We start from the raw sequence: 12846 nt of genomic DNA, 5'->3' as shown, positions 1-12846 counted from the left end.
GGTCTGAGGTGATTGAGTGCCATATGTTGTGGAAGTGGCACAATCGACCTCCCACTGGGATATGGAAGTTGGCTGCTGCTCTCTAGGTGGAAGTCAAAAACCTGAAGCAGGCCCTGGCTGAGGAGCTGCTTGTGGTTTTTGCTTACGTGTTTGACGAGACTGTGCTTTTTGAAAAGTTCTCGTGGCAAGGGATCTGGTTGGTGATGGGTAGGACTTCTTCGAGCGGAAGAATGACTTCTTAGAGTCCTTTCTGAAGGGCTGTTTAGAAGAATAGTCAGAAGGCATCAGAGAGAGCTGTCTTAGGGTCTCATGATGGTCCTTAAGTTCTGCCACCATCCATTGAATCTGTTCTGCAAACAGATTATCTCCTACCCAGGGCAGGTCGGATAACCTGTCTTGTACCTCAGGGTGAAGGTCAGAAGACTTAAGCCAGGCCCACCTTCTCGCCGAAATAGCAGCTGCAGATACCCTTGTAGCAGTATCAAAGATGTCATAAGATGATCTGATCCCATGCTTTCCTGCCTCAAAACCCTTATTTACTAGGGTTTGGAGCTGATCTTGAAATTGCTGAGGCAGGGAGCCTGTCAAGTCTTGTATCTGCTTGAAAATGACCCTGTTATATTGGGTCATATAGAGCTGATAAGCAGCAATTCGGGAGATGAGAATTGATCCTTGGTAGACTCGGCGGCCAATGGCATCTAGAAACTTCTGTTCCTTGCCAGGGGGAAAAGAAGTATGAGGCTTTGACCTCTTTGCTCTCTACAGATTGGTGATCCAATTGTGGTTTCCGAAAGCCCGGAGCTGACTGCACCAAATAGGTAGTGTCAGCTTTTCTGTGGACTGGAGCAATGGAGCCAGGATGTTCCCAGTTCTTCTTCAGGAGATCTAGAATAACCTGGTGGATAGGGATGGAGGTTATTACTTTGGGAGCATCCAGGAATTGGAGCAACTCCATCATCTGATGCCTATCATCCTGTTCAGTCTGTAATTGGAAGGGAACCATTCAGACATTTCCTTCACAAAATTTATAAAGGAAAGGTCCTCTGGAGGAGAACGCTTTCTACTTTCAGTGGGTGAAGGTGGTGAAGGCAAATCATCGGTGTCTGGTGAGGAATCATCAGTCCAGATATCATAGGGATCAGCACCTGCCCCTCTAAGATGTAGAGGGGGATGGGATAGTGGGATACCTGAAGGTCCTGATCTAGGCTCCGAAGGAATCAAAGGAATAATCGGAGGCACCGATGAAGGCATCAAAGGCACCAGCGAAGGCATCGAGGGCATCGATGGATGGCTCGGTGGCACCGACGGACGTATCGGCACCGATGGTGGGATCGGTGGCGATGGACGTATTGGCATCGATGGCTGAGGCAGAACTCCCGAAGGAGGGATGTGAAACGGTGTTTCTCCTCCCGATGACAGTGTGAGTGGGGAGGGCACCGGCGCCATCGGTGACCCAGGGTCCATCGGTGGAAAAGCGGCTATGAGCGCTTCCATCCTGGATAGCAGCGGTGCCAACGCTGCCGGAATTGGGTCGGTGATCGGTTCCGCGATCGGTACCGGTGTCGGTACTGGAGGAACCTGGAGTTGTTGCATCACCTTGTTGATGGCCTCCTGAACCATCCAGTCCAGTTCTTCTCAGAGACCTGAAGCAAGCAGCCCCGGCTCCGGAACGGAAGAAGGAGGCAGAGGCATAGCCGGAGGGACCACCATTAAAGGCGGAGTCACGGCTCCTGATGCCCTATCGGGGGAGGGTTGCCTCGGTGACCCCGTTGCCAAAAAGGTCGGTGTGTTTTCTGGACGGGGTTTCTTTGACGGCGGCTCGCTCCCTCGATGGTCCGAGACTTTTTATGCCGATGGCGATGTTTGTCTCTACGATCCCCTCGGTCCTGAGGGGGAGTAGAGAGTGTCGAAGGCCGAGATGTCGTCGATGCCGGACAGTCACTGGCCGGTGGACGATGCTGGCGTGAAGTTAATGGTGCCGGTTCTGATGAAGTCGATGCAATGGATGGAGTCGGGGTTTGAGCATGGAAGAGAAGTTCCATATTCTCCATTCTGGCCTTGCAACCTTTTAGTGTCATTAGAGCACATTTGGTGCAGGTCAAGACATCATGCTCGCGTCCAAGACACATTACACAGACTCTGTGATGGACATGGTGCGATTACAGTCCGGGCACTGACGGAAACACAACGCTGTAGCCATGGAAAAAAGTTTTTGCCATGGTACGGTCGACGGCCAGTAGGCTGCGAGGGCCAAACTGGAGTGCCGTGGCTTGAAAAAGTTAGAGGAGGGACCCCTGTGGGGCAAATTAACTTTTAGTAATTCCATGAGGAAAATTCCTGTCAGGAATCTCTGCAGAGCTCCTTAACCACAAGGCTACTGCTGCGTGGAAAAAAGAAGACTGAAGGGGGACCCCTGCTGGCTGCAGGGTTAGTGCCATGCTTGGCATGCCCAGTAGGGCCAGTCAAAGTTTTGGAAACTTTCACAGAAGTTTTCCATGATTGGGCTCCATCCTGTGATGTCACCTATATGTGAGGACTACCATCCTGCTTGTCCTGTGAGAAACATTTATTAAGCAATTTTGCTTTTTCCTCATCAGCCTCTACATATTCCTGCTATCTCTTGTAGTTTATGAATGCTAATCTTTTCGCCCTTACCTTTTTAGCTACTTCTTTATAAAACCATAACAGCCTCTTTTTTTATCTTCCCTTTATTTTCTTTCCTAACAAAAAGATTAGTTTCCCTGATATCTTCTTTTTAATTTTGTTCACTGCCTTTCTACTTCCCCTAGATTTTCCCATCCAGCTAACAACTCCTTGAGGTACTCCCCCATTTTGAGAAAGTTGATTTTTCTGAAGTCTAGGACTCTTGCCTTAGAATGAACCTTCACCTACTGTGACTTAATATTGAGCCACACCATCCAGTGGTCTCTGGCACTGTATTAGATATAGACGGGGACAGAAAATGTGAAGTCACTTTAATGTTAGTAGTTGAGAGCCACTTAGGCCCCTGAAGAACTGAATCATTGACCAAGCTGTATAAATTGTGAATATATATTTGTTTAGACTTTGTTAAGCTTGTTGGCTTTACTTTTCTAAGCTCACCGTCTCTGTGAGGCCCTCAAGAAACCTGCATTATTGAGTTATCTAAAGGTCACATTCTGCTGACCTTTTTGAACCAACATCTGGCAGGGCCCAGCTGTCATAGGATTGGAATGCATGAGACAGAAAAAGTACACAGCATGATTGCTGGCTGGGTATTGCTGGGAAAGTCAGACAAAGAACGAGATATTCTATATAAACCACCTTACAAGACCAACACCTCAATACTAGTGTTATTGCAAGACATTCAGTAATATGCCATGCTCCAGTGCTGTGCTTAGAGTGAAGACTGACGTACAGCTGAGATTTATGGTATGATCTCAGGGATGTAAGAAAATACAGTATTACATTGTAAAGATATATGTATATATTCTCTGTTTTTTTATTTACTTATTCTATGTGACTGCCCTCCATTAAATCTCTATCCATCTCCTTTGTCTGTGATGGAGGTCTTTATATTTTACCAATGTAAATATATGATCCATTCCCTCTTTCTAGATTTCTTCCTCAACCCCTCCTTGTTTATTGTGGGCTTGAGTAGGACCTTTCCCTAATGTTCAATTGCTTATTGTGCTTGTTGGATTTTGTGTTTCATGGGATTTGTTCTGAATTGCTAATTTTTTTTCTTTATGAATATTTCCTTATGTTCTATAAATTAAATAAAAAATAAAATTCAAAATCTCTAACATAATCACAGGATCTGGGTTGGATCCAAAATTGTTAATGATTTAAAAAATCATTACATTTAATAGAAGTTGTGGCCATGTTATTGTCCACTTGCATAACCTTCTTGTCTTTCTTGATTCTGGCACACTTTAATTCATTTGAGGGCCTTGGGATGGGGCATGAGAAATAGAGGAGTTGGGTGGGGCAGGGAAGAAGGAGAGATTGAGGAAGTAATTAGTGGGTGCAGGGTATGGAGTCCAGAAGATGTAGCTGGCCATAGTTGAGGCTTTAGTGATTAGCAGGTTATTTAGTGTGCATACTAATTTTTAGCAATAGCGACTATTAGTGAATAGGACCCTAAGAGTATGAATAGGATATTAAACATCAATATGAAGGTAACTTAAGAGATGATTACATCAACATACTTGAACAAGTTAAAGCTTACACAAGCTGCAATAATGTCAAGGAGCCCTTTGATCTCAATCCAGATTTCTTTTCAAGATTCCTTTTGCTTTAAACAACAATGTTTTTATTCAGAGTCTTCAAATCTGTTTACCTCATTGTTCTTGTTGGCTTAGGCAGAGCTAGAACAGGAGGAATTTATCTTCAATGCATTTACTGGGGAAAGGAGGAGGCAAGGGAAGAACGAAATGGGAAGAGGTAAGGGGAATAGAAATGCATACAGTACCTTCTCCAGCTCCTTTTAGCCTGTAGTTTTTATCCTTTTCTTTGCCTTTTTTTTTAGTTCCTTTAAACCTCTGTCTGAAAGCAGTTTTGGGATCTGTAATCCAGGCCTGATAAACAAACTAGAAGGAACAAAATAATTTATTTCAAGTTCATTTTTCTTCCTATGAATGCTATAAAAGTAAATGCTGAAATAGATGACAAACAAAAAAATGTACAGGATAAAAGAATTCGCCCCTGCGTGGATGAGCAAACAGATCTCATCCAAAACCAAAAAGCCCAGAAAATCTGTTGACTTTCTTTGCCCTACTTTTGCTTATCATGTAACCAAATGTAAAATCATATCAGTATTTTATATTTCTAGACTGCCACTGCAGTTTTAGTTCCTGAAAAACAAATAGTTAAATTGCTGCACCAAGACTTATCTATATATCTGGTTGCATTGTTTTTGGTGCCTTCTGATCTATTTACTGAGTGCACAACTCTATCCTGAAAAATAAAATAAATAACCATCTGTGTCAGCAAGGAGACTTGAAGCACCAGTCTCTCTCATAAAAGTTTGTATTCAATTTTTAACAACCATTTAGAGCATGATGCAGAAATGTAGGCACTTAAAATGTTTGTACTAAAGGTTGAAAATGGAAATTTTCACAAAAAAAGTTGACATTTCAAGTGAAAATGGTATTGTCCTGGGCATTTTAGATGGATTCAGTGAGAACAATTTTCAAACAATTAATTTACCCAGGTAGAGTGTTCTCCAGCAGTTTGTTGTTGGTTTGTTTTTTTTAAGTTTTCATTATAGTTTGGCTGATAGGGGAGGAGGTTAGAAGAATTTGAGAGCTTTTTGGTGGCAGAGTGATATGGGTTTTATTTGTATTTTGCTGTTTTAGTTATTGTAGAATTGTAGTTGAATAATGTGCACCACTTTGGGCAAGTTTTATATCCTGCACTCTGGTATATAAACAAAATTAAATTAAAATATACCCACATTAATGGTTTTTTAAGTTGCCCATGCATTGCCTTGGGCAATAATATTGTCCCATGAAAGGTCAGCTCTTCAAAGCCATTAATGTGGGTACATCTATGGAACCAGCTTTTGAAAATGACTGGGGGGTGCTAAATTCAATACAAATTATAGCATTCCCGGTCAAAAGAAAAAAAAAATAAAACACAGGGCATCATAAGTGTGATTGAGCAGCCTATCTTTAAATATTCAGAGAGGAGCAAGTAATATGGATATGAGGAAGACTCATGTGGCCAAATCAAAAGTTAGGGAACACTCAGTCCCACCAGTTATTCTTCTTGCCAGCTCCAGCTCATCCTCACCAGTCTTCTCCTTCCTTCACTATTCCCCCCCCCCTCCACACTATAGTCTCCTCCCCCAGTACTCTCTTTCAACCCTACCCCTTTCCTCTTATTCTCGTAATCTGCTCTTTCTCCTCTCCCCTCCTTACAGTCTCTGCATTCTTAATTTTCCCCCTACTGCATTGGCTTACTATGAATTTTATATTTGAGGCATGGGGTTTAATACCCCTCTCTTCCTCTCTTCCTGCTCCACTTCCTACATCCCCTTAGCCTGCTATGCTTCCCATTTCCCCTTGACCTCTTCTTCTCTGTTTCTCTCCCAGTTCCTATTCCCATTGCTACATTCCATAGCAGGTTCCTTCTCACCCCTCTTTGTCCAGCTGCCCTTCTCTCTAGGCCTGGTTCATCTATCTCTTCTATTGATTCCCACCCAATATCAACACATTAGGACTCCCATCATTGGCAAGCTCAGCTCACCTCTCAGTTTGTGATTTTCCCTCCTCCACATGCTTGTATCACTTCCCTGCTCTGTCCTCCCTAAGTCCAGGAACTTTTCTTTTCATGGAAATGCTCTGTCCTCACATCCAGTGCAGCACTGTTCCTGGCACTAACAGATTCCAGGCCAGAGCCAATCCCAAGCTTGTAGTAGGGATGAGCATTTATTTTCAATGAATGGAAAAAATGCAACAAATGAGGCCATTTTTGGTTCTTTAAATGTAATATTATAAAAACATTGCCTCTGATGAAAATACCTAAACTTTTTCAGGTATTTTTGCATTTGTTGCATATTTTTAAAAACTTGTGCTTCTGGCAACCCAGTATCACAGCCTAGCCCCAGGCCAGGCCCAGTGCCTGCCTGGAATGGGCTGGGTCCTTGTCAAGTTCTGGAGCTGGGGAAATCCCATCCTGGGTTCTCTCTTACCCCTTTTCAAGATCCAGTGATGAAATGGGAAGTAGTGAGGCCTAGTTACTCTTGCTCAAGTCCAGGTACTTAAAAAATGGTGCCATACATCTGTGATGCATTCAACCAGATCCCCAAGAAGTCCCAGCTGCAGGGCCTATAAGAGGAGCTCAAGAGTGCAAGATGTGCTATACATGGCTCTTGGATGCAGCACAATGTGGGATGCTTTGCCAGAAGTGCTTGGAGGTAAGGAGCATTACAATGCCTGGGGATGTGATGAAGCAATGTCACTTCGGTACCTTCCTCTGGTGTGGCTGGAATCATTTTGTTGAAAGCCTCAGACCCTAGGTACAGACTCGGGGCAGATTTTTGGCCCATTTCGTCACAGGATTTGGGAAGGAGGTAAGAGAGGACCAGGGTCGGAACTCCTCGGCCTTGGCATTTGACAAGGACCTGGACCCAATTTTTGAAATTATGGCATTGCATACCCCAACCTCCTTCCCCTTTCCTATCCTTTCAGTAAAATAACTTATTTACCATGATGACTGCAGAGCTGGAAGAAAAGGGCAGATATCACCTGCCACTACCCTTGACCCACCATCCCAGCTAGCACATAAATCTTTGTCAAACTTTGAATACACAATTTTACAACATTTGGAGGCAATTTTCTAAATTACGTGAATAAATGTAACATACTGGGCTGGATTTTAAAAGGGTTACGCGCATAAGGTACGCGCGTAACCCTTTTAAAACCCCCTGCACACGCGGAGCCTATTTTGCATAGGCTTGGCGGCGCGTGTAAGTCCCGGGGCTTGCAAAAAGGGGTGGTTGGGGGTGTGGCCAGGGGGGGCGTGGTTTCGGATTGGGGGCGTGTTCGGGGGCGTGTGGGCGTTCCGGGGGCATGGCCGAGTGCCCCGACACAGCGGCCTGTGTCAGGGCCTGTTGCGCCGGCATGTGTAAGTTACTACTGCCGGGAGGCAGTAGTAACTTTTCAGTTAAAGGTAGGGGGGGTCTAGATAGGGCCGGGGGGTGGGTTAGGGAGGGGAAGGTGCGGGGGGGGTGGAGGGAACGGGCAGCGCGTGCAGGACTCGGCGCACGCAAGTTGCACAAATGTGCACCCCCTTGCACGCGCCGACCCCGGATTTTATAAGATACACGCGGCTACGCGCGTATCTTATAAAATCCGGCGGACTTTTGTTCACGCCTGGTGCGCGAACAAAAGTACGCACGCGCTCTGTGTTTTAAAATGTGCCCCAGCATCAATGCAATTTTCGAAAGCCATTTACTTGAGTAAAGTGCACTTACAAGAGTAAATTCTAATTCAATGGCATATATTGTAGCAATTCTCAAAAGCCCACTTACTTGAGTAAAGTGCATTTACTCATGCAAAACCCAGTTTTACTCAAGTAAATACTTTTTAAAATCAGGCCCTTTGTATCTGCAGATAAATCCCTCCTCTATCTTAGCTTGCAATTGGCTTTTTCTTAGTTTCTTCTCTGCATCATTCTTTTTTCACTTTAAGCTTATTTTCTGGTTTTCCTCTCCTTTCTTTATCATTTGTTCTTTTTCTTCCATGTATATCTCTCTCTAAATCTACTGGCTGTCTCTCCACAGCTCATTAATTGCTCTCAACCCCCCTACCACTTCCATCCCTCACTTTGCCCCTTCATGCCTCTTCCCTCCAACCATGATCACCTTTCTTCAAGTAGCTCTTCTCCTGGTTTATTTACCCATTAACCCCCTTCCTTTCTGTCCTACACAACTTATTTTCTCAGTCCTCTTCACCTCTTTCTCTTCATCTAACGCCTCACCTCAGCTCCTCTTCTTATCACAGCCCATGTCCTCTCTCTCAGCTTTTCCCTTCTCTCGATTACCTTCCCATCTCTGCTACTCTCCCAGCCTGTCTACTCTTCTCTCTCTCTCGCACAGCTCCATTATCTCCTCCTGCCCCTCTTCCCCTCACAGTTCCTCTCCCTACCAGAATTCCCTCTTACAGTTCTTCTCCTAGACCCTCACATTAGGGTTCTATCTCCCAGCCTCTATTCCTTTTTACAATCAATCTTCTCATCTCTTACCTTCCATTATATATCCTCCTTGGTCAATTTCCCAGCAGTTCCCTAAGAGGCTGATGCAATACCTTAGCGAAGAAAGCGGGTGCTGAACAGTCATCGCCCACTTTCTTAATGTGCCCTCAGGCACCCCCTTGGTGGCGCCATGAAATATTTAAATTAGGGGGTCATGTTAGCAAGGAGGCGCTAGGAATGCTTGTGCGCCCCGAGCGCCTCCTTGCTAAGGAGAGCCCGAGTGCGTCAGCCCTCTGCCGGTTAGGAAAACCGACGCCGAGTTTATCGGCGGCGCTTTTCCTAAACAGAGCACTGCCAGGGGATTCAGGAAATGGACGCTTCTCAATTGAGCATCTGTTTCCTGCACCCAACTGCCAGCGTTTTTTTTAACTTTTTTTTTTGTTTAAAATTAGTTTACTTTTTCCTCCTACTTAATATCGCAACGATATTAAGTAGGAGGCAGTACAGAAAAAGCAGTTTAAGGAGCATTTGCATGTGATTAGCGCTATTGCATAAGGGGATTAGTTATCGCTTATACAACCCACGTCCAACTGCAGTTTATACACAGTGCACTTGGCTGAATGCACTGTATTGCATCGGCTCCTAAGTCTCTCTCTCTCTCAGTCTTCTTATAATTCCTCTGTCAATGTATCAGCAGCTTGTCCATTTCCACTGCACCTGAGGAAATCTATCTGTCCTACACTGCTGCTTCTCCCTGGTGCCCATTGGGCAGACATTCCATAGCCAGCCAATAGGCTGTAGGGGGAGGTGAGAGCAGCAGTAGAGGACAGAAGCACTTCTTTACTGCCTTCCCCTGTAGCACAGACTTATCAGTTATCAATCTACAGGAGTACAAAAGATAATATTGGGGGGGGTGCTCAATTACCCACAGAGCTGGCGCCTCTGGGGTACATAGCAATTTAGCTAAGTAAAATTGATTTAACCCAATCTGGATAAAAGTGTGTGTGTGGTCCCACAGCTCAAGTACTTTTAGCTGGATTGAGGAGAGGCATTCTGGAGGGGGGGGGGGGGGGGGGCGAGGTAGGAGGAGCATTTGGCAAAATGGAAAACACCATGAGGTCAATATTCAAAAGCCATTTAAAAGGATAACTGAAAAATTATCCATCTAAATTGCAAAATGGTGATTTTCATCCTCGCATGCAGTTTCATTCTAGCCGCATAAATTGGGGGCAGTTCGGAAGCATTTCCAGGAGGAGCAAAGTTAACTGCATAACTTGTGCGGCTAACTCCACTCCTCTAAGTTAAGTTGCTAATTCAGATATTTGGCATTAGCAGCTTAATTTATGCAGCTAACTCTGGTCGCACCATAGGGCTGTCCTAAAGTTAGCTGGATATACTTATCCGGATAACTTTAAGTGCCACACCATTGAATATCCTAGTTAAGTTAGCTAGATAGGTGTATCCAGCTAACTTAACTAACTGCTCCATGGCTGAACATCGGCCCCCATATGTAGATTGCATTTTCATATCTATGTATGTTGATTTCCATAGAAACTTAATCAGCTCGAACAGGGGTTGCAAAGGTTTGTGGGTAACATTATACCCATGGCAGTTTTCAAAGTAAAAGTACTTGTGCTTTTCCTTTGAAAACTGGGTACAAGGTCAACATACTTGCATAACTGCAACATATTTCAGTACTTTATTGTGCATACTTTGTAACTAATTTTCAATGAGAAACTACTCAGGTAGTTTCTCTTACAAAATTAATTAACATAAAGTATGCATGCTAAAAGTACCCATTTGGATGGTAACTTTCAAAATCGGCACGTGTGCTTCGGCCTGTCCCAGGGACGTGGCTATTTTATAACTCGCGCGTGTATAAAAAATTGTCTGGTTGCATGCACATGTGCACCAAACTTTAAGAGGTCGCATGCATGTGCACGCAAATGCCACTTTTACCTTATAAATTGGGGGATTTTAAAAGGAATGCATGCAGATGCCATTCCCAGTTTTACCAGTTCGACCCCGGTTCCCCTAATTAAGAGATACAGTAGGTCCTCCAAACCCCCATGGTTTGATAGCCTTTACTCCCTAAACTAGCCCCGACCCTTAAAACCTTGCAGATCTGCCTACTTTTCTTTATTTTTTAAATTTACATGTCATCCATGACAAAAGTAAAGTTACGCGGCAGAAGGCCTTGGTGCGCGCCGAATCGCCTTAAGTATTTACACACACATCTCAGGTTCACACTCCGAAATGCCCAAACCTCGACCAGAGCATGCTTCGCTCATTTTTGAAAAGTTTTGAGATGTTCACTCTCCGGGAGATGTGCCTGTACATCAGCAGCTTTTAAAATCCACTCAGCAGGCGCAAGGGTGACACATTCACGCATCCACTAATTAATGCGTGTGCCAGGCTTTTAAAATTTGCCTTTTAGATTGCATCTGCTATTTGAAAATCACAGGTGCACATTAGGGATGTGAATCGTGTGATTGATCGTCTTAACGATCGATTTTGGCTGAGGGGGGGGAATCTGATCATCTTAGTTTTTTAGGTTAAAAAATCGTTTTATCGGGGGAGGGGGGAGGGCGGGAAAACCGGCCCACCAAAACAACCCTAAAACCCACCCTGACCCTTTAAAAGAAATCCCCCACCCTCCCGAACCCCCCCAAAATGTTTTAAATTACCTGGGGTCCAGTGGGGGGGTCCCGGCGCGATCTCCCGCTCTCTGGCCATGGCTGCGTTAAGAGAAATGGCGCCGGTGGCCCTTTGCCCTTACCATATGACAGGGCAAAGGTAGTGCAGGCGATTCGGTTGTTTTGATGTGCCGGTTTTCCCGCCCTCCCCCGATTTACGATTTTTTGACGATAAATCAGGGGAATTGTTATTGTATCGCGGCTCTAACAATTTTTGACGATTTAAAATATATCTGACGATTGTTTTAAATCGTCAAAAAACGATTCACATCCCTAGTGCACATGCTCTTTTAGTCCCTTGACTTAAAAGAATGCCCAAGAATGCCTCTTTTTAACCTGGCTAAAAGTACAAGTGCTACAGAAAACCATGCATTCTTTTAGTCGAAATAGAGGAGGACAATTTTCAGACTGGCCAATTTACTCAGATAAATGTTCCTCTAAAGTGTTATCACACATGGATTGCAAGTAAAATCAGCATGACTAGTACAAGCATGACTAGTAATAAGCACTAGTACAGGTTGCATTAAAATGATATACATTTTAATGCACATGTCCATTCTTTATGAAATTAAACAGTCTTTGATATAATAACCTGCAAGAATATTTAAGCCAGTTGCAGCTTGCTGCCACCTTGAGTGTGTAAAAAAAGATTCCACAGACCTCACAATCCCCCTACAGGAGAATGGCAGGCAGATCAGGAGACCTCTAACTTTCCTACCAATGCCGTAGGTTTGGGTTTCATTCATTACTGTCATCTCCTTGTATGGAAAAGAAAGAGTGGGAGCCTGTCAGGCTACCTTCTCTCTCCTTTTATAGAAGGGGAAGGGCCTATCATACCTCTCGCTTTTTCTTATTTCTTTATGAGGAGGAGGAGAGAGAGGCCTGAATGAGCTTCCCCAAGTAAGTAGGAAGGGCATGGCCTGAAGAGAGCTCTTCCTCCTTCTCCTGCCTCCCTGCTAGGAAGAGGAATGGGGGTCTATATCTTGGCCTTCTCCCATAAGGAGGGAGGAGGAGTGAGATTCCCATGATCCTTCTACTTTTACTAGGAGGAAAAGGGAGGAATGAGTGTCGGTTGTCTTCCGCCTGTAAAAAAGGAAAATAGGAGAGAACATTGACACTCTCACATTTTCTTTGTCTTAGATTATGTATTAGGTATGCAAATGTTCTCTTTTAGGGATGCAATTTCAAACTGTCTGCATTGGGACAAAGCCTGTGCGTACTTTTAACCTGTACACTTTGTACCAGTTTTCAAAGGGAAAGGACATATCTACTTTCACTTTGAAACTTGCCGGGGGTAGAATGTATTCACTGACATTTGCACCTACTGTTTATGCGGGGACTTTTTTTCACATAAAATAGTATGCATAGATTTTAAAATGTATTGAATGTGCAGATTTTTCTCTCCTGACCTACACAAGCCCTAGGCAATTCCTCCTCTCAAGGTGGCTAAAAGCGCACGCATTGTGGAAGA

The 12846-nt window shown here is 44.2% G+C and overlaps 1 protein-coding gene across 1 annotated transcript in view; it reads right to left on the bottom strand.

Annotated features, from left to right (window-relative positions):
- PIEZO2 (piezo type mechanosensitive ion channel component 2) overlaps positions 1 to 12846 on the bottom strand; it is a 1301103-nt gene that overhangs the window by 286290 nt on the left and 1001967 nt on the right. Inside the window, exon 33 of the mRNA XM_029587157.1 lies at positions 4454 to 4571. Within this exon, the coding sequence (XP_029443017.1) occupies positions 4454 to 4571 (118 nt within the window). The remainder of the gene's footprint in view (positions 1 to 4453; positions 4572 to 12846) is intronic.

Source organism: Rhinatrema bivittatum, chromosome 2, assembly GCF_901001135.1.
Source record: "Rhinatrema bivittatum chromosome 2, aRhiBiv1.1, whole genome shotgun sequence".
Taxonomy (NCBI): domain Eukaryota; kingdom Metazoa; phylum Chordata; class Amphibia; order Gymnophiona; family Rhinatrematidae; genus Rhinatrema; species Rhinatrema bivittatum.
The sequence above is the reverse complement of the archived record's forward strand: the minus strand, read 5'-3'. Positions and strand labels throughout refer to the sequence as shown.